At 48.9% G+C, this 21,660-nt stretch overlaps 1 protein-coding gene across 7 annotated transcripts in view; it reads left to right on the forward strand.

The window, feature by feature from the left end:
- LOC121558060 (glutamate receptor 4) overlaps positions 1-21,660 on the forward strand; it is a 188,241-nt gene that overhangs the window by 130,073 nt on the left and 36,508 nt on the right. For all 7 annotated transcript variants that reach the window (XM_041871541.2, XM_041871542.2, XM_041871543.2 and 4 more), the window contains exons 12-13: positions 2,232-2,447; positions 2,566-2,726. In XM_041871541.2, coding sequence (XP_041727475.1) covers positions 2,232-2,447; positions 2,566-2,726 — 377 coding nt within the window. The remainder of the gene's footprint in view (positions 1-2,231; positions 2,448-2,565; positions 2,727-21,660) is intronic.

Below are 21,660 nucleotides of genomic sequence, written 5' to 3' on the forward strand. Positions count from 1 at the left end.
CAACCTCTCCCTCAACGTGACCAAGACAAAGGAGATGACTGTGGACTACAGGAAAAAAAAGAGGACTGAGCACGCCCCCATTCTCATCGACCGGGCTGTAGTGGAACAGGTTGAGAGCTTCAAGTTCCTTGGTGTCCACATCACCAACGAACTATCATGGTCCAAACACACCAAGACAGTCGTGAAGAGGGCACGACAAAGCCTATTCCCCCTCAGGAGACTGAAAAGAGTTGGCATGGGTCCTCAGATCCTCAAAAAATTCTACAGCTGCACCATCGAGAGCATCCTGACTGGTTGCATCACCGCCTGGTATGGCAACTGCTTGGCCTCCGACCGCAAGGCACTACAGAGGGTAGTGCGTACGGCCCAGTACATCACTGGGGCCAAGCTTCCTGCCATCCAGGACCTCTATACCAGGCGGTGTCAGAGGAAGGCCCTCAAAATTGTCAAAGACTCCAGCCACCCTAGTCATAGACTGTTCTCTCTGCTACCGCACGGCAAGCGGTACCGGAGTGCCAAGTCTAGGTCCAAAAGACTTCTCAACAGCTTCTACCCCCAAGCCATAAGACTCCTGAACAGCTAATCATGGCTACCCGGACTATTTGCACTGCCCCCCCCACCCCATCCTTTTTACGCTGCTGCTACTCTGTTAATTATTTATGCATAGTCACTTTAACTCTACCCACATGTACATATTACCTCAACTACCTCAACTAGCCGGTGCCCCCGCACATTGACTCTGCAACGGTACCCCCCTGTATATATAGCCTCCCTACTGTCACTTTATTTTACTTCTGCTCTTTTTTCTCTCAACACTTTTTTTGTTGTTGTTTTATTTTTACTTTTTTTGTGAAAAATAAATGCACTGTTGGTTAAGGGCTGTAAGTAAGCATTTCACTGTAATGTCTGCACCTGTTGTATTCGGCGCATGTGACCAATAAAAATTGATTTGATTTGATTTGATTTGTATTCCCAGTCATGTGAAATCCATAGATTAGGGCCTAATTAATTTATCTCAGTTGACTGATTTCCTTATATGAACTGTAACTCAGAAATATCTTTGTAGCGTTTATATTTTTGTTCAGTGTAGTATGCTTACTTATCTTATGTGTTTTTGTTCTACCTTGTTATTTTTTGTATCACATTGTTATTGATTACTGCATTGTTTGGGTTAGAGCTTCACTGTACTTGTGCATGTGACATTAAAAACTAATTTAATTACATTTAACTAACATTAAAACTTGAAACTATTGTGCCTACTGTACCCTTGCGGTCTTTCACTTTGGAAACATCTAACCCCTAGCTCTAGTCCGCTGCCTGTCTTTCTCTCTCATCCACTGTGCTCCAGGTCTCCCAGGATTTAGTCATATTTCCTCCAGCTGCCTGCCAGCAGACACATTGGAGGAGTGACTGTAATCAGTCGATGACTAATCTACTTTGTACATTTTCTAAAGCCAGGCTTCTCTCTGACTATATCAGTGGTGCGTGTGTGTGTGTGTGTTTGTGTGTGTGTTCTTACTCCAGCGACTGTACATGAGTGTGTGTTCTCGCTCCGTAAGCACATTTTACAGAATGAGTCATTACCAATCCCACAATTCATTCACTTTGATTAATTCCAAACATTCCCAGTCGTGTCCAATCATTGATCTGTTTTAGCTGAGGGGAGATAATGTATTTATCTGTCCCTCATCCTCTCCCCCTCTCCCTCGCTCTCTTACTTTTGTTTTCTCTCTCTCTCTCTCGCTCTTTCTCTCTCACACACTATCTTTCTCTCTCGCTCTCTCTCTCTCACGCTCCTGTTTTTCTGTCTGGTTTCTCTAATCCTTTCTTCAACTCTTTCTCTCTCTCCCCCTCTCTATTGTTCACTTTGTCTTTCTCTTCAATCTCTCATACTCTTTCTTCCCTTGTAGGTTAAAATACATTCTTGAACAGATGTAGTAGGCACTGTGTTGTTGATTATATGAATCCAAGGTGAATTGTTGCAGCACTAAAATAAGGATGTTTTCTCCCTGGTGTATTTAACAGATTGGAAGAGAGACCTTGATGGTTGATTTGTATTCTAGTTTCCTGTATCTGGCCATTATGAATGATTTTCTCCCTCCCTCCCTCCCTCCCTCCCTCCCTCCCTCCCTCCCTTCCTCCCCTCCCTCCCTCCCTCCCTCCCTTCCTCCCCCTCCCTCTCTCCCTCCCCTCTCTCCCTCCCCTCCCTCCCCCTCCCCCCCGTGCTGCAGAAAGCAGAGATAGCGGTAGCCCCTCTGACTATAACCCTGGTCCGTGAGGAGGTGATAGACTTCTCGAAGCCCTTCATGTCCTTGGGGATCTCCATCATGATCAAGAAGCCCCAGAAGTCTAAACCTGGAGTGTTCTCTTTCCTGGACCCGCTGGCCTACGAGATCTGGATGTGCATCGTCTTCGCTTACATAGGAGTCAGCGTGGTGCTATTTCTGGTGAGTGTGTGTGTGTGTGTGTGTGTGTGTGACCAGAATCAGTTGAATCAGCTGTGTAGAGCTGGGCTGGAATAAAAGCCTTCACGCCCTGTAACTAGCCCCTCTCCTCTGTCCCCAGGTGAGTCGTTTCAGTCCGTATGAGTGGCATGCAGAGGAACCAGAGGAGGGCTCTACTGAGCCAGGTCCCACTGACCAGCCACCCAACGAGTTTGGCATCTTCAACTCTCTCTGGTTCTCACTGGGGGCCTTCATGCAGCAGGGCTGCGACATCTCACCACGGTGAGTGTGTGTGTATGTGTGCGTGTTTTGTGTATGGGTGCGTGTGTGTGTGTGTGTGTGCATGTGCTTGTCTGTGTGTGTGTGTCTGCCAACCCAGCTCTCTCTAATGTCAGAGTGCTTTTGTCCTGCGTCAGAAGCTGCTGGTCATACTGAGTGCTGTGATTCAGATCAGTTGACTCTAGTACTGTGATACACACAGGTGTCCAGCGTGAGAGGGGAGCTAAAGGCGTGTCAAATAAATACACACACACACACAACCACACACTGTGTGACCCCTTGGTCAGCCTTCATATAGCTACATTTTGTGTGGGAGACTGGCGGTTGTCTGCATATTAAACTTTAATGCTCCAACGGGGGGAAAATGACAGGCTTTATTTTTAGAATATTTATAAGAATATAGCATTTTATTATTGATAACCTCAGAATGCAGTTTAGTGAAATATTAATGTCCACCATCCACATACCTTTAGGGAGCACATCTGATTAAAAAAGAGAGTTTTCCATGAAACCAAGAGAGAGAGAGAGAGCGAGAGAGAGAGAGAGAGAGAGAGAGAGAGCGAGAGAGAGAGAGAGAGAGAGTGAGCTGTGCTTTGAGTGGACACTTCTCGGTGCACTCTGGGAGTTGTGGTGCAAGAAGCAGTCAGCGGTTTGTGCTGTTCAGTAGAACATTGTGTGTGTGTGTGTGTGTGTGTGTGTGCGTGTGTGCATACATATGTGTGTGAGTCTGATTTCAATTAGCTTTTTTGTTTTTGATTGAAATTTGAATAGCTTTACATCAGCCTTACATGATCAGCTGCCTGTGTGCTGTACATTAGGACACACACACAAACATACACACACACACACTGCATTACCTCTATACTGTAACATTTTAATAATCTCAGAGCTCTCAAGGAGTGGCACTTTTTTTTAGAAATAAACGTTGTGTGTATATGCGTACGTGCACGTGAGCGCTTGTGCATGTGTTTGTTGGACAAGTCACTGTTCCATTACCTGAGGGAAGAGAACATTGAAGGAGGACTGGGTGATTTGTCTTCTGAATTTTAACTGTCTCCCAGACCTCTATCTGACTCTCCTCCCCCCCACCTCTCTCTCTCTCTCTCTCTCTCTCTCTCTCTCTCTCTCTCTCTCTCTCTCTCTCTCTCTCTCTCTCTCCTCTCTCCCCTCTCTCTCTCTCCTCTCTCTCCCCTCTCTCTCCTCTCTCCTCTCTTCTCTCTCTCTCTCTCTCTCTCTCTCTCTCTCTCTCTCTCTCTCTCTCCCTCCCTCCCTCTCCTCTCTTCTCTCTCTCTCTCTCCACCTCTCTCTCCACCTCCCTCTCCTCCCCTCTCTCTCTCTCTCTTTCTCTCCACCTCACTCTCTCCCTCCATCTCACTTGAAGTCACCTGTCGACTCCCACTACTCTCCATGAGTTTGAGAGACAGTCCAATTCCAGCCTCAGCCCTGGTAATGGCAGACACACACACATACAGACACACATACATATACACATACACATGATCATACACACACCAATACAGTCTTTAGCTAGGTTGTCCCATTTCTGGATCAATACAGTATGTACCTAGGTGGTCCCATTTCTGGATCAATACAGTCTGGAGCTAGGTGGTCCCATTTCTCGATCAATACAGTCTGTAGCTAGGTGGTCCCATTTCTGGATCAATACATTCTGTTGCTAGGTGGTCCAATTTCTGGATCAATACAGTCTGGAGCTAGGTGGTCCCATTTCTGGATCAATACAGTCTGTTGCTAGGTGGTCCCATTTCTGGATCAATACAGTCTGGAGCTAGGTGGTCCCATTTCTCGATCAATACAGTATGTAGATAGGTGGTCCCATTTCTGGATCAATACATTCTCTTGCTAGGTGGTCCAATTTCTGGATCAATACATTCTGTTGCTAGGTGGTCCCATTTCTGGATCAATACAGTCTTTAGCTAGGTGGTCCCATTTCTGGATCAACACAGTATGTTGCTAGGTGGTCTACTTTCTGGATCAATACAGTCTGGAGCTAGGTAGTCCCATTTCTGGATCAATACAGTCTGGAGCTAGGTGGTCCCATTTCTCGATCAATACAGTCTGTAGATAGGTGGTCCCATTTCTCGATCAATACAGTCTTTAGCTAGGTGGTCCCATTTCTGGATCAATACAGTCTGTAGCTAGGTGATCCCATTTCTGGATCAATACAGTCTGTTGCTAGGTGGTCCCATTTCTGGATCAATACAGTCTGTTTTGCAAGGTGGTCCAATTTCTGGATCAATACAGTCTGGAGCTAGGTGGTCCCATTTCTGCATCAATACAGTCTGGAGCTAGGTGGTCCCATTTCTGCATCAATACAGTATGTGACTAGGTGGTCTCATTTCTGGATTAATACAGTCTGGAGCTAGGTGGTCCCATTTCAGCATCAATACAGTCTGTTGCTAGGTGGTCCCATTTCAGGATTAATACAATCTGGAGCTAGGTGGCCCCATTTCTGCATCAATACAGTCTGGAGCTAAGTGGTCCCATTTCTGGGTCAATACAGTCTATAGCTAGGTGGTCCCATTTCTGCATCAATACACTATGGAGCTAGGTGGTCCCATTTCTGCATCAATACAGTTTGTGGCTAGGTGGTCCCATTTCTGGATTAATACAGTCTGGAGCTAGGTGGTCCCATTTCAGCATCAATACAGTCTGGAGCTAGGTGGTCCCATTTCTGCATCAATACAGTATGTGGCTAGGTGGTCCCATTTCTGCATCAATACAGTCTGGAGCTAGGTGCAGTCTGGATCAGTACAGTCTATAGCTAGGTGGTCCCATCTCTCGATCAATACAGTCTGTTGCTAGGTGGTCCCATTTCTGGATCAATACAGTCTGTAGCTAGGTGGTACCATTTCTGGATCAATACAGTCTGCTGCTAGGTGGTCCCATTTCAGGATCAATACAGTCTGTTGCTAGGTGGTCCAATTTCTGGATCAATACAGTCTGGAGCTAGGTGTTCCAATTTTTGGATCAATACAGTCTATAGCTAGGTGGTCCCATTTCTGCATCAATATAGCATGTGGCTAGGTGGTCCCATTATTGGATTAATACAGTCTGGAGCTAGGTGGTCCCATTTCTGCAGCAATACAGTCTGTTGCTAGGTGGTCCCATTTCAGCATCAATACAGTCTGGAGCTAGGTGGTCCCATTTCTGCATCAATACAGTATGTGGCTAGGTGGTACAATTTCTGGATTAATACAGTCTGGTGCTAGGTGGTCCCATTTCTGGATCAATACAGCGTTTAGCTAGGTGGTCCCATTTCTGTATCAATACAGTCTGGAGCTAGGTGGTCCCATTTCTGGATCAATACATTCTATAGCTAGGTGGTCCCATTTCTGCATCAATACAGTATGTGGCTAGGTGGTCCCATTATTGGATTAATACAGTCTGGAGCTAGGTGGTCCCATTTCTTCAGCAATACAGTCTGTTGCTAGGTGGTCCCATTTCAGCATCAATACAGTCTGGAGCTAGGTGGTCCCATTTCTGCATCAATACAGTATGTGGCTAGGTGGTACAATTTCTGGATTAATACAGTCTGGTGCTAGGTGGTCCCATTTCTGGATCAATACAGCGTTTAGCTAGGTGGTCCCATTTCTGTATCGATACAGTCTGGAGCTAGGTGGTCCCATTTCTGGATCAATACAGTATGTGGCTAGGTGGTCCCATTATTGGATTAATACAGTCTGGAGCTAGGTGGTCCCATTTCTTCAGCAATACAGTCTGTTGCTAGGTGGTCCCATTTCAGCATCAATACAGTCTGGAGCTAGGTGGTCCCATTTCTGCATCAATACAGTATGTGGCTAGGTGGTCCAATTTCTGGATCAATACAGTCTGGAGCTAGGTGGTCCCATTTCTGGATCAATATAGCGTTTAGCTAGGTGGTCCCATTTCTGTATCAATACAGTATGTAGCTAGGTGGTCCCATTTCTGGATCAATACAGTCTTTAGCTAGGTGGTCCCATTTCTGTTTCAATACAGTATGTAGCTAGATGGTCCCATTTCTGGATAAATACAGTCTGTTGCTAGGTGGTCCCATTTCTGGATCAATACAGTCTGGAGCTATGTGGTCCCATTTCTGGATCAATACAGTCTGGAGCTAGGTGGTCCCATTTCTGGATCAATACAGTCTATAGCTAGGTGGTCCCATTTCTGCATCAATACAGTCTGGAGCTAGGTGGTCCCATTTCTGCATCAATACAGTCTGGAGCTAGGTGGTCCCATTTCTGGATCAATACAGTATGTAGCTAGGTGGTACCATTTCTGGATCAATACAGTCTTTAGCTAGGTGGTCCCATTTCCGTATCAATACAGTATGTAGCTAGATGGTCCCATTTCTGGATAAATACAGTCTGTTGCTAGGTGGTCCCATTTCTGGATCAATACAGTCTGGAGCTATGTGGTCCCATTTCTGGATCAATACAGTCTGGAGCTAGGTGGTCCCATTTCTGGATCAATACAGTCTATAGCTAGGTGGTCCCATTTCTGCATCAATACAGTCTGGAGCTAGGTGGTCCCATTTCTGCATCAATACAGTCTGGAGCTAGGTGGTCCCATTTCTGGATCAATACAGTATGTAGCTAGGTGGTACCATTTCTGGATCAATACAGTCTGGAGCTAGGTGGTCCCATTTCTGGATCAATACATTCTATAGCTAGGTGGTCCCATTTCTGCATCAATACAGTATGTGGCTAGGTGGTCCCAATTCTGGATTAATACAGTCTGGGGCTAGGTGGTCCCATTTCTGCATCAATACAGTCTGGAGCTCGGTGGTCCCATTACTGCATCAATACAGTCTCTACCTAGGTGGTCCCATTTCTGGATCAATACAGTCTTTAGCTAGGTGGTCCCATTTCTGGATCAATACAGTATGTAGCTAGGTGGTACCATTTCTGGATCAATACAGTCTGTTGCTAGGTGGTCCCATTTCTGAATCAATACAGTATGTTACTAGGTGGTCCAATTTCTGGATCAATACAGTCTGGAGCTAGGTGGTCCCATTTCTGGATCAATATAGTCTATAGCTAGGTGGTCCCATTTCTGCATCAATACAGTATGTGGCTAGGTGGTCCCATTTCTGGATTAATACTGTCTGTTTTTAGGTGGTCCCATTTCAGCATCAATACAGTATGTGGCTAGGTGGTCCCATTTCTGGATTAATACAGTCTGGAGCTAGGTGGTCCCATTTCTGCATCAATACAGTCTGGAGCTAGGTGCATTTCTGGATCAATACAGTCTGTAGCTAGGTGGTCCCATTTCTGGATCAATACAGTCTGTTGCTAGGTGGTCCCATTTCAGGATCAATACAGTCTGTAGCTAGGTGGTCCAATTTCTGTATCAATACAGTATGTAACTAGGTGGTCCCATTTCTGGATCAACACAGTCTGTTGCTAGGTGGTCCAATTTCTGGATCTGTTTAACAGATGTTTATTGTGGGTGTAGCGAAATGCTTGTGTTTCTACCTCCAACAGTGCAGTATATCTAACAATTCACAACAGTACACACAATACACACAGTATGAGTGCATGTGTGTGTGTTGTGATTTTGGGTTTCGAAATGTATTTGTATGCTGTGCTTTGAGTGTATTGAATATCTATAGGATCATTTGTATTCAGTTTCAGTCTCTGTTTCCCTGCTGCAGTGATCACTGCAGTCTGAGAAGGAGCATCTCTCTTTCACACACAGTCCTATACTTAGACCTTTTCAGTATCTCTCTCTCTCTCTCTCTCTCTCTCTCTCTCTCTCTCTCTCTCTCTCTCTCTCTCTCTCTCTCTCTCTCTCTCTCTCTCTCTCTCTCTCTCTCTCTCTCTCTCTCTCTCACTCTCTCTCTCTCTCTCACTCTCTCACTCTCTCACTCTCTCACTCTCTCACTCTCTCTCTCTCTCTCACTCTCTGTCACTCACTCTCTCTCTCTCTCTCTTGCAGTTTATTCCTCACAGGATTCATTGGCGTTTCCTCCAGCAGACACATTGCACCACAATTACTACATGGCTAATCTACTTAATACATTTTCTAAAGTTGCATCTCATTTCTCTTCTTTATACTATGTGGTGTGTGTGTGTGTGTGTGTATATATACTGCTTCCTTAACCTTTCACCCACACACACACATAAAACTTTCCGGGAGAAAATTAAAATCACATTGCAAAATAATGCATTTTAGCCTATTCATTGATGTAAATACCAGTCGATATAGCGCGAGAGCTGCTGATACAGCTCAGTGTCACGCCCTGGCTCTGGGGACTCTAGTATGTTGAGCCAGGGTGTGAGTTTTCATTTGTTTATGTTCTTATTTGGTTTGTGTTATACCGTAGACGTCACGTTATCGTCTGTTGTTTTGATCGTGTGATCATTCTCTTAATAAATATGTTCACCCTCAACGCTGCGCCTTGGTCCTCCTCCTTAGACGATCGTGACAGAAGAAACCACCAAGATGTGACCAAGCAGCGTGTCCAGGAGCCATCGCCAGGGAGATCCCTAACAGATCTCCTTCGCCTCCTCGACTGGGTCAAGCCGAGTGAGGAAGAGAAGGGCTTGACATTGTGGCAGAAGGGCGAAAGGCTGGCGAGGGACATGGAGACCTGGTCCACGGGTAGGGGAGACGCCCAGAATTTTTTTAGGGGGGGGCTAACGCCGTGGACGACGGGCCAGCAGGAGACCGCGGCAGAGCGGCCCAGCGGATTGGCAGAGGAGGCCGCCAGGTTACGGGGGCCACTGGTCGAAGAGGGGGTGGAAGATGTAGAGGCACGGCGAGAGGTACTGGCGTGTGTTGCCAGTCCGGTCCGGCCTGTTCCTGATCCCCACGTAGGGCCAGTGGTGTGTGTTCCCAGTACGGTCCGGCCTGTTCCTGCCACTCGCACCAAGTCTACGGTGCGCATCGCCAGCTCGGCCCGGCCCCTTCCTGCTCCCCGCACCAAGTCTGTGGTGCGCTTCGTCAGCCCGGTCCGGCCCGCTCCTGCTCCCCGCACCAAGTCAGTGGTGCGTTTCGTCAGCCCGGCTCGTCCCGCTCCTGCTCCCCACACCAAGCCAGTGGTGTGCGTCGTCAGTCCGGCACGGCCCGTGCCTGTTCCACCGGTGGCGGGTCCGGCACCGGTCAGGTGCTGCGTCACGCCGGAGCTAGAGCAATCCGCTCCACCAGTGTTCAGTTCAGCTCTGGTCAGCAGGGCCAGACCGGACCAGGGGTACTTTGGGGGGTTAGAGAAGGAGTGGGGGTCATGTCCGGAGCCGGATCCGCCGCCGAGGCGGAGTGCCCACCCGGTCCCTCCCCTGTTGTATTTGGTTGGCGCGGTCGGAGTCCGCGCCTTTAGGGGGGGGTACTGTCACGCCCTGGCTCTGGGGACTCTAGTATGTTGAGCCAGGGTGTGAGTTTTCATTTGTTTATGTTCTTATTTGGTTTGTGTTATACCGTAGACGTCACGTTATCGTCTGTTGTTTTGATCGTGTGATCATTCTCTTAATAAATATGTTCACCCTCAACGCTGCGCCTTGGTCCTCCTCCTTAGACGATCGTGACACTCAGACAGCTATTTGTTGCTGCTGGAGTGAAACGTGCTTTAATAAGGACAATCATAGTGCAACAATTCTAAAAGCAATTGCGTGTAAAACAAACAAAAACAAAAAAACATGGTCATGATTAAAAATAGCTACTATTTTTATTGCTCAACTGGAAATTGAAGCACGCTTCCCATTCGCCATTCAAGTGCATAGGTAACTAGGCAGGCTTCAGCGTGTCACACACCACTTTGCAATGAGCTGGAGGCAGTATGCGTTTTGAAAACATACAGCGCATTCGAAAAGTATTCAGACCCCTTGACTTTTTCCACATTTTGTTACGTTACAACCTTATTCTAAAATTGATTAAATTGTTTGTTTTTTACACACAATACCCCATAATGACAAAGAAAAAACGGTTTATTTAATATATTTTTACTAAAATGAAATATCACATTTACATAAGAATTCAGACCCTTTACTCAGTACTTTGTTGAAGCACTTTTGGCAGCGATTACAGCCTCAAGTCTTCTTGGGTATGACGCTACAAGCTTGGCACACCTGTATTTGGGGAGTTTCTCCCATTATTCTCTGCAGATCCTCTCAAGCTCTGTCAGGTTGGATGGGGAGTGTCGCTGCACAGCTATTTTCAGGTCTCTCCAGAGATGTTAGATCGGGTTCAAGTCCGGGCTCTGGCTGGGCCACTCAAGGACATTCAGAGACTTGTCCCAAAGCCACTCCTGCGTTGTCTTGGCTGTGTGCTTAGGGTCGTTATCCTGTTGGTAGGTGAACCTTCACCACAGTCTGAGGTCCTGAGCGCTCTGGAGCAGGTTTTCATCAAGGATCTCTCTGTACTTTGCTCCGTTCATCTTTCCCTCGATCCTGACTAGTCTCCCGGTCCCTGCCGCTGAAAAACATCCCCACAGCATGATGCTGCCACCACCATGCTTCATCGTAGGGCTGGTGCCAGGTTTCCTCCAGACGTGACTCTTGGCATTCAGGCCAAAGAGTCCAATTTTGGTTTCATCAGACCAGAGAATCTTGTTTCTCATGGTCTGAGTGTCTTTAGGTGCCTTTTGGCAAACTCCAAGCGGGCTGTCATGGGCCTTTTACTGAGGAGTGGCTTCCGTCAGGCCACTCTACCATAAAGGCCTGATTGGTGGAGTGCTGCAGAGATGGTATTCCTTCTGGAAGGTTCTCCCATCTCCACAGAGGAACTCTGGAGGAGATGGGACCTCCCTGACCAAGGCCCGTCTCCACAGAGGAACTCTGCAGAGATGGTAACCTCCCTGACCAAGGCCCGTCTCCCCCGATTGCTCAGTTTGGCCGGGCGGCCAGCTCTAGGTGTCACGACTTCCACCGAGGCTGCCCCCCCTCCTGGTTCGGGCAGGCTTCGGCGTTCGTTGTCACCGGAGTACTAGCTACTGCCGATCCCATTCTCATCACTCCACTTGTCATGTCTTGTCAATCACACACACCTGGTGCTCATTCCCCTAATTAGTATGTGTATAAGTGTTCCCTCTGTTCCCCTTGTCTTTGTGAGTGATTGTTTGTTGTGAGAGCGTGTAGCTCGGTTGAGCTACATTTCATTGTGTTATTGCCAAGGTGGATGTTTTCCCTTGTATAGTTTTGTTTGACGCTTGGGGCGTTTGATTTATGTAAACGGATTAAACTCTGGACTTCGGTATTTTACCTCTTGCGCCTGACTCCTTCATTCACACCTCGTCACAGAATCACTCACCTGATCTGATATGGAGTCAGCAGGAGAAGACCGCATGCCTAGAGTTGTGGCAAGGGTCTAGGAACATTCCTCGATGTTGGCCAGCTTGGGGGAAGCGATGGATCGGGTTCTTCAGGTGGTAGAACGCCTGGAGAGGAGAGGATCCGATCTATCGAGACCAGCTGGTCAACCGGATCCAGCCACCTACACCCCAGCCCCTGGAGGGATTCAGATATCCCGGCCACCGGCATTTGATGGGACGGCAGCGCGATGTAAGGGATTCCTACTCCAACTGGAGTTGTATTTCTCCAGCATCAGGCCGGAGCCCCGGGAGTGGGAGAAAGTATCCGTCCTCGTTTCCTGCCTTTGTGGGAGAGCCCTGGAGTGGGCCAACGCGGTGTGGAACGAGGGAGGTACCACGTTGGAGAACTACGGGGGAGTTTGCTTGCCTCTTTTGGGACGTTTTTGATCACCCGCCTGAGGGTCGAGAGGCGGGCGAACGACTGGTTCATCTGAGGCAGGGGACGAGGACCGCTCAGGACTACGCGCTGGAGTTCCGGACGCTGGCAGCGGGGTCCGGGTGGAATGAGCGGACCCTGATCAACCATTTCCAGTGCCACCTAAGGGAGGACGCCTGACGGGAGCTAGCCTGCCGGGATGCCATGCTATCGTTCTCCCAACTGGTGGACATGGCCATCTGGCTGGACAATCTGCTAGCAGCCAGAGGACGTCCTGGTAGGGGTCTGCCCGTTCCCACTCCGGACGACTCTGACCCCGAGCAGATGGAGTTGGGGGGAGCCGCCGGTCGAGAGAGCGCAGGAGGACAGGGATAGTGCCACTGTGGTGGCACGAAGGGACAATCCACCTCACGTCGCAGTCAACGTTCTTTTGGGTCTGGAGGCGGTAGGCAGGGTACTCACGCATCACCCCAGGTAACGAACACCCAAACGTGTTCAGAGCCCTTTGCGGCGCACTGTACTTTATCTATCTCCTTTCCCGTTCACTTGGTAGGTTCCCAGTGTAAGGCGCTAGTCGATTCAGGCGCAGCTGGGAGTTTTATGGACAGGGCATTTGCACACCGTCAAGGCATTTCATTGGTTCCCCTAACCATTCCACTCCCCATCAGAGCATTAGGGTCCAGGTTGGTTAAGGAAGTTACGGTACCAGTCACCATGATTACGCAGGAGACGCATGTTGAGCAGATCACCTTTATGATTATTGAGTCTCCTGCTTACCCTGTAGTCTTGGGTATCCCGTGGTTAGCCCTTCACAACCCCAATTTCTCATGGCCGCAGAAGGTTCTTACGGGGTGATCGCGTGAGTGTCCGGGTAGGTATCTAGGTGTTTCCGTTGGTGCGACCACAGTGGAAAGTCCAGAGGGTACCCCACCGTGCGCATTCCCCCCGAATACCATGATCTGGCGCTCGCGTTTTCCAAGACGCAAGCGACTAAATTACCATCTCATCGGGAGGGGGATTGCGCGATAAATCTTCGGGTAGACGCTGTACCTCCCAGGAGTCATGTATATCCCCTGTCGCAGGCTGAAATGGAGGCTATGGAAATATACGTCACCAAGTCCCTGGGCCAGGGGTATATACGTCCCTCCACTTCATCTGCCTCCTCGAGTTTCTTCTTTATGAAGAAGAAAGATGGCGGTTTACGCCCGTGCATTGATTATCGACCACTGAATAATGTGACGGTACGATTTAGTTATCCTCTTCCTCTCATTCCTTCAGTGATTGAGTCAATGCATGGGGCCCATTTTTTCACCAAATTAGACCTCAGGAGTGCCTACAACCTGGTGCGTATTCGGGAAGGGGATGAGTGGAAAACAGCATTCAGCACAACCTCGGGGCATTATGAATACCTGGTGATGCCCTACGGATTGATGAATGCTCCATCCGATTTCCAGTCCTTTGTGAACGAGGTGTTTCGGGACATGCTTGGTCGTGGTGTGGTGGTCTACATCGATGACATCCTGGTGTATTCTGCTACGCACGCCGAGCATGTGTCCCTGGTTCGCAAGGTACTGGTCCGACTGCTGGAAAATGATCTTTATGCCAAGGCAGAGAAGTGTGAGTTTTTCCAGCAGTCAATCTCCTTCCTCGGATATCGCATTACCACCACAGGTGTGGAGATGGAGGGAGACCGCATTGCAGCCATGCGTAATTGGCCGACTCCAACCACGGTAAAGGAGGTGCAGCGCTTCCTTGGCTTTGCCAACTACTATCAAAGGTTTATTCTGGGCTTTGGCAAGGTCGCAGCTCCCATTACCTCCTTGTTGAAGGGTGGGCCGATCCACTCCGCTGGTCTGCTGAGGCTGATTTGGCCTTCAGTAGATTGCGGGGTCTGTTCACCTCAGCCCCGGTACTGGTTCACCCCGATCCATCACTACCGTTCGTAGGGGAGGTGGATGCGTCCGAGGTAGGGATAGGATTTGTTTTATCCCTACGCTCGGGCAAGCCACCCAAGCTCCGCCCCTGTGCTTTCTTTTCTAAGAAGCTCAGTTCGGCAGAGCAGAACTACGGCGTTGGTGATCGGGAGCTGCTGGCTGTTGTCCGAGCTTTGACGGTGTGGAGACATTGGCTCGACGGGGTGAAACACCCTTTCCTCGTCTGGACAGACCACCGTAGCCTGGAGTACATTCGGGCAGCGAGGAGGCTGAATCCTCGCCAGGCCAGGTGGGCCCTCTTCTTCACCCGGTTTGATTTCACACTCTCATACATTCCGGGTACGAAGAACGTGAAGGCAGACGCACTCTCTCGGCTGTATGACACAGAGGAGAGGCCTAGAGACAACACCCCCATACTTCAAGCCTCATGCATTGTGGCGCCGGTAGTATGGGCAATGGACACAGATATAGCGCAGGCAATACGCACAGATCCTTCTCCACCACAGTGTCCAGCTGGGCTGCAGTACGTGCCTGCGCTTATCCGTGATCGTCTGATCTACTGGGCACACACGTCACCCTCCAGGTATCGGTCGTACAATGCGCTGCCTGACCGAGAAGTACTGGCTAAGGACGTAAGGGTGTATGTTTCCTCCTGCTCAGTGTGCGCCCAGAGTAAGGCACCTAGGCACCTCCCAGCGGGTAAGCTTCAACCTTTATCAGTTCCACAACGACCATGGTCTCACCTGAGTATTGATTTTCTCACTGATTTTCCCCCCTCCCAAGATAACACCACTATCCTGGTCATTGTGGACCGCTTTTCAAAGTCCTGCCACTTCCTTCCTCTGCCCGGTCTCCCCACGGCCCTACAAACTGCGGAGGCTCTGTTTACTCACGTCTTCCGGCACTATGGGGTACCAGAGGATATAGTGTCCGACCGAGGTCCCCAGTTCACGTCTAGAGTCTGGAAGGCGTTCATGGAACATCTGGAGGTCTCGGTCAGCCTGACCTCTGGTTTTCACCCCGAGAGCAATGGGCAGGTGGAAAGGGTGAATCAAGATATGGGTAGGTTCCTGCGGACCTACTGTCAGTGGTCAGTGTTCCTGCCATGGGCAGAATATGCTCAGAACTCTCTCCGCCACTCCTCCACTAACCTAACACCCTTCCAATGTGTTTTGGGTTACCAACCGGTCCTGGCAACGTGGCACCAGAGCCAGACCGAGGCTCCTGCGGTGGATGACTGGTTTCGGGGCACGGAGGAGACTTGGGACGCTGCCCATGTTTGCCTCCAGCGCGCCGTGCATCGTCAGAAGGCCAACGCTGACCGCCACCGCAGGGAGGCCCCGGTGTTCGTACCAGGGGATCGGGTCTAGCTCTCGACCCGGAATCTGCCTCTCCGCCTGTCCTGCCGGAAGCTGAGCCCGCGGTTTGTGGGGCCATTTAAAGTCCTGAAGAGAATAAACGAGGTGACATACAGGTTGTTACTCCCCCCTGATTACCGTATTAACCACTCGTTTTATGTGTCTCTCCGCAGGCCGGTGGTAGCTGGTCCGCTCCAGGAGTCTGAGGTACGGGAGGTTGGGAGTGGGAGGGGTACGTTCCGGAGGAACGGTACTGGGTCCCAAGGCGGGACATCCTCGATCCCTCCCTGTTGAGGGATTTCCACCTTCGCGATCCGACTCGCCCTGCTCCGCGTCCTCCTGGCCGTCCCCGAGGCTGGGGTCGACGCACTGCTGGAGCCGCGCATCGGGGGGGTACTGTCACGACTTCCGCCGAGGAACTCTGGAGCTCTGTCAGAGTGACCATCGGGTTCTTGGTAACCTCCCTGACCAAGGCCCGTCTCCCCCGATTGCTCAGTTTGGCCGGGCGGCCAGCTCTAGGTGTCACGACTTCCACCGAGGCTGCCCCCCCTCCTGGTTCGGGCAGGCTTCGGCGTTCGTTGTCACTGGAGTACTAGCTACTGCCGATCCCATTCTCATCACTCCACTTGTCATGTCTTGTCAATCACACACACCTGGTGCTCATTCCCCTAATTAGTATGTGTATAAGTGTTCCCTCTGTTCCCCTTGTCTTTGTGAGTGATTGTTTGTTGTGAGAGCGTGTAGCTCGGTTGAGCTACATTTCACTGTGTTATTGCCAAGGTGGATGTTTTCCCTTGTATAGTTTCGTTTGACGCTTGGGGCGTTTGATTTATGTAAACGGATTAAACTCTGGACTTCGGTATTTTACCTCTTGCGCCTGACTCCTTCATTCACACCTCATCACACTAGGAAGAGTCTTGGTAGTTCCAAACTTCTTCCATTTAAGAATGATGGAGGCCACTGTGTTCTTGGGGACCTTCAATGCTGCATTAAAGTTTGTGGTACCCTTCCCCAGATCTGTGCCTTGACACAATCCTGTCTCGAAGCTCTACGGACAATTCTTTTGATCTCACGGCTTGGTTTTTGCTCTGACATGCACTGTCAACTGTGGGACCTTATATAGACAGGTGTATGCCTTTCCAAATCATGTCCAATCAATTTAATTGACCTTGAGATGGTGTGGCGACATCCTGTCATGTCTCTGATGGAGGTGAATCACCAGCTCCGCCCCTAAAAAACTGTTTAAATAATTCTCAATGGTCAGGTCATGCTCGGGTGGGCTGGAAAAGATTCACTCACTCTCACTCTCTCGCCCTCTCTCTCTCTCACTCTCTCCCTCTCTCTCTTTCTATATATATATATATCTCCCCCTCACACCTTCGCCTTCGCCCCCCTCTCTCTCTCTCTCTCTCTCTCTCTCTCTCGCCCGCTCTCGCTCTTACTCTCTCCCTCTCTCTTGCCCTCTCTCTCACTTTCTCCCTCCCTCTCTCTCGCTCTCTCTCTCTCTTACTCTGAGAGAATGAGCGAGAGAGGGAGAGAGGGAGAGAGAGAGAGAGGAAGAGAGAGGGAAAGAGAGGGTGATGGTGTGGGAGAGAGAGGAAGAGAGAGTGGAAGAGAGAGAATGAGAGCGAGAGAGAGAATGAGAGCGAGAGAGAGAATGAGAGCGAGAGCGAGAATGAGAGCGAGAGAGCGAGAGAGAGAGAGAGAGAGCGAGAGAGGTTAAGAAGGTGGAATGAAAATGAGATCCTTTGAGAGTGAGAGAGAAAAAGAGCTTCAGGTTATTTCTTGCAGTTATTTCTTGATCACCTTTCCTCTTTATTTCTCAGAGGGAAAGACCTTTTACCTGTCAATAAACCACTGAAATTACATCTTTCTCTGTGTGTGTGTGTGTGTTAGTGCACGAACGTGTGTGTGTGTGCATGTGTCACCCCTAGTGTGGCCAAATGGATTTGGGTGTATATTAAATAATAATAGAGTAATGAAAGGTAATGTCATGAATACCTCTTCCCTCAGTCTACTGAATAACTCTCCACTCTGTCTACTGAATAACTCTCCACTCTGTCTACTGAATAACTCTCCACTCTGTCTACTGAATACCTCTCCCCTCTGTCTACTGAATACCTCTCCATTCTGTCTGCTGAGTAACTCTCCACTCTGTCTACTGAATACCTCTTCCCTGAGTCTACTGAATAACTCTCCACTCTGTCTACTGAATAACTCTCCACTCTGTCTACTGAATACCTCTTCCCTCAGTCTACTGAATAACTCTCCACTCTGTCTACTGAATAACTCTCCACTCTGTCTACTGAATACCTCTCCCCTCTGTCTGCTGAATACCTCTTCCCTCAGTCTACTGAATAACTCTCCCCTCTGTCTGCTGAATACCTCTTCCCTCAGTCTACTGAATAACTCTCCCCTCTGTCTACTGAATAACTCTCCCCTCTGTCTGCTGAATACCTCTTCCCTCAGTCTACTGAATAACTCTCCCCTCTGTCTGCTGAATACCTGTTCCCTCAGTCTACTGAATAACTCTCCCCTCTGTCTGCTGAATATCTCTTCCCTCAGTCTACTGAATAACTCTCCCCTCTGTCTGCTGAATACCTCTTCCCTCAGTCTACTGAATAACTCTCCCCTCTGTCTGCTGAATACCTCTTCCCTCAGTCTACTGAATAACTCTCCCCTCTGTCTGCTGAATATCTCTTCCCTCTGTCTACTGAATAACTCTCCCCTCTGTCTACTGAATAACTCTCCCCTCTGTCTACTGAATAACTCTCCCCTCTGTCTACTGAATAACTCTCCCCTCTGTCTGCTGAATACCTCTTCCCTCAGTCTACTGAATAACTCTCCCCTCTGTCTGCTGAATACCTCTTCCCTCAGTCTACTGAATAACTCTCCCCTCTGTCTACTGAATAACTCTCCCCTCTGTCTGCTGAATACCTCTTCCCTCAGTCTACTGAATAACTCTCCCCTCTGTCTGCTGAATACCTGTTCCCTCAGTCTACTGAATAACTCTCCCCTCTGTCTGCTGAATATCTCTCCCCTCAGTCTACTGAATAACTCTCCCCTCTGTCTGCTGAATATCTCTTCCCTCTGTCTACTGAATAACTCTCCCCTCTGTCTGCTGAATACCTCTTCCCTCAGTCTACTGAATAACTCTTCCCTCAGTCTACTGAATAACTCTCCCCTCTGTCTGCTGAATACCTCTCCACTCTGTCTACTGAATACCTCTCCACTCTGTCTACTGAACAACACTCCCCTCTGTCTACTGAATAACTCTCCCCTCTGTCTGCTGAATACCTCTCCCCTCTGTCTACTGAATACCTCTCCACTCTGTCTACTGAATACCTCTCCACTCTGTCTACTGAACAACACTCCCCTCTGTCTACTGAATACCTCTCCACTCTGTCTACTGAATACCTCTCCACTCTGTCTACTGAATACCTCTCCCCTCTGTCTACTGAATACCTCTCCATTCTGTCTGCTGAATACCTCTCCACTCTGTCTACTGAATAACTCTCCCCTCTGTCTACTGAATACCTCTCCACTCTGTCTGCTGAATACCTCTCCACTCTGTCTACTGAATACCTCTCCATTCTGTCTGCTGAATAACTCTCCATTCTGTCTACTGAGGCCAACAGACCTGCTCACTTATTCATTAGCTCTCAAGGTCTGGAATAAAACCACAATACCACAGTACACCCCACTGCACCTTCCCTCTCTCTCCATCACTCTCTCCATCACTCTCTTTCCATGTCTCTCTCTTTCCATGTCTCTCTCTCTCCATGTCTCTCTCTCTCTCTATGTCTCTCTCTCTCCATGTCTCTCTCTCTCCATGTCTCTCTCTCTCCATGTCTCTCTCTCTCCATGTCTCTCTCTCTCCATGTCTCTCTCTCTCCATGTCTCTCTCTCTCTCCATGTCTCTCTCTCTCCATGTCTCTCTCTCTCTCCATGTCTCTCTCTCTCTCCATGTCTCTCTCTCTCTCCATGTCTCTCTCTCTCTCCATGTCTCTCTCTCTCTCCATGTCTCTCTCTCTCCATGTCTCTCTCTCTCTCCATGTCTCTCTCTCTCCATGTCTCTCTCTCTCTCCATGTCTCTCTCTCTCTCCATGTCTCTCTCTCTCTCCATGTCTCTCTCTCTCTCCATGTCTCTCTCTCTCCATGTCTCTCTCTCTCCATGTCTCTCTCTCTCTCCATGTCTCTCTCTCTCTCCATGTCTCTCTCTCTCCATGTCTCTCTCTCTCTCCATGTCTCTCTCTCTCTCCATGTCTCTCTCTCTCTCCATGTCTCTCTCTCTCCATGTCTCTCTCTCTCCATGTCTCTCTCTCTCCATGTCTCTCTCTCTCCATGTCTCTCTCTCTCTCCATGTCTCTCTCTCTCCATGTCTCTCTCTCTCCATGTCTCTCTCTCTCCATGTCTCTCTCTCTCCATGTCTCTCTCTCTCTCCATGTCTCTCTCTCTCCATGTCTCTCTCTCTCCATGTCTCTCTCTCTCCATGTCTCTCTCTCTCTCCATGTCTCTCTCTCTCCATGTCTCTCTCTCTCCATGTCTCTCTCTCTCTCCATGTCTCTCTCTCTCTCCATCTCTCTCTCTCTCCATGTCTCTCTCTCTCCATGTCTCTCTCTCTCCATGTCTCTCTCTCTCCATGTCTCTCTCTCTCCATGTCTCTCTCTCTCCATGTCTCTCTCTCTCCATGTCTCTCTCTCTCCATGTCTCTCTCTCTCCATGTCTCTCTCTCTCCATGTCTCTCTCTCTCCATGTCTCTCTCTCTCTCCATGTCTCTCTCTCTCCATGTCTCTCTCTCTCCATGTCTCTCTCTCTCCATGTCTCTCTCTCTCCATGTCTCTCTCTCTCCATGTCTCTCTCTCTCCATGTCTCTCTATCTCCATGTCTCTCTCTCTCCATGTCTCTCTCTCTCCTTGTCTCTCTCTCTCCATGTCTCTCTCTCTCCATGTCTCTCTCTCTCCATGTCTCTCTATCTCCATGTCTCTCTCTCTCCATGTCGCTCTATCTCCATGTCATACTACTCACCAATGTTTACTAGTGAATAAACTTGACTCCTTCCATAGGGACATCAGATTCTGCAACCTACTCTGTTTTTCTGAGACTTGGCTTTCCTCCGCCATCCAAACAGATTATATACAACCAGCAGGGTTTAAAGTTCATTGAGCGGATAGGAAGCGGGCTCTCTCTGGCAAGAACAAAGGCGGTGGCGTTATGACCAATAACAAGTGGTGCGACGGGGGAAAAGCACAGGAACTTGCGAGCTTCTGCTCTCCCGACTTGGAAGACTTGGTCATCAAATGTCGGCCTTTTTACCTTCCGAGAGAGTTCTCAGGGATTATCGCCAGGGCTGTGTACGTCCCGCCCTAGGCCAATACCAAAAATGCTCTCAAAGACCTTCATTGGACATTGAACAAATTGGAGACCGCGTACAGAGAGGCAGCTTTAACAAAAGTAATTTGAGTTCCGTGCTCCCCAATACTATCAACACATTAACTGTCCAACTCGACGAAATTCTTCAGTTGACCACTGCTACACGTCTTTTCGACAAGGGTATTAGGCCCTTTCCCATCCTCCTTTCGGCAAATCTGACCACAACTCCATTTTGCTTCTCCCCGCCTACAAACAAAGAGTCAAGAGGGAAGTTCCAGTGGTCAGGTCTGTACAACGCTGGTCTGATCAATCAGAATCCATGCTCCAAGACAGTTTTGATCACGTGGACTGGAATATGTTCCTGGGAGCCTCTGTGGATTACATCAATGAATACGTTGACTCAGTCACCGGATTCCTAAAAAAATGCATAGATGATGTGATACTGATGGTGTCTTTCAAAACGTACCCGAATCAAAAACCTTGGATTGATGGCAGCCTTGTATGGAAACTGGAGAGAAATGCTGCTTATAAGCACAGCAAGGGACCGGGGACAATTGTATGTTTAAACAGTACAAATACGACCTATGCA

Source organism: Coregonus clupeaformis, chromosome 5 (assembly GCF_020615455.1).
Source record: "Coregonus clupeaformis isolate EN_2021a chromosome 5, ASM2061545v1, whole genome shotgun sequence".
In the NCBI taxonomy this organism is placed as follows: Eukaryota; Metazoa; Chordata; class Actinopteri; order Salmoniformes; family Salmonidae; genus Coregonus; species Coregonus clupeaformis.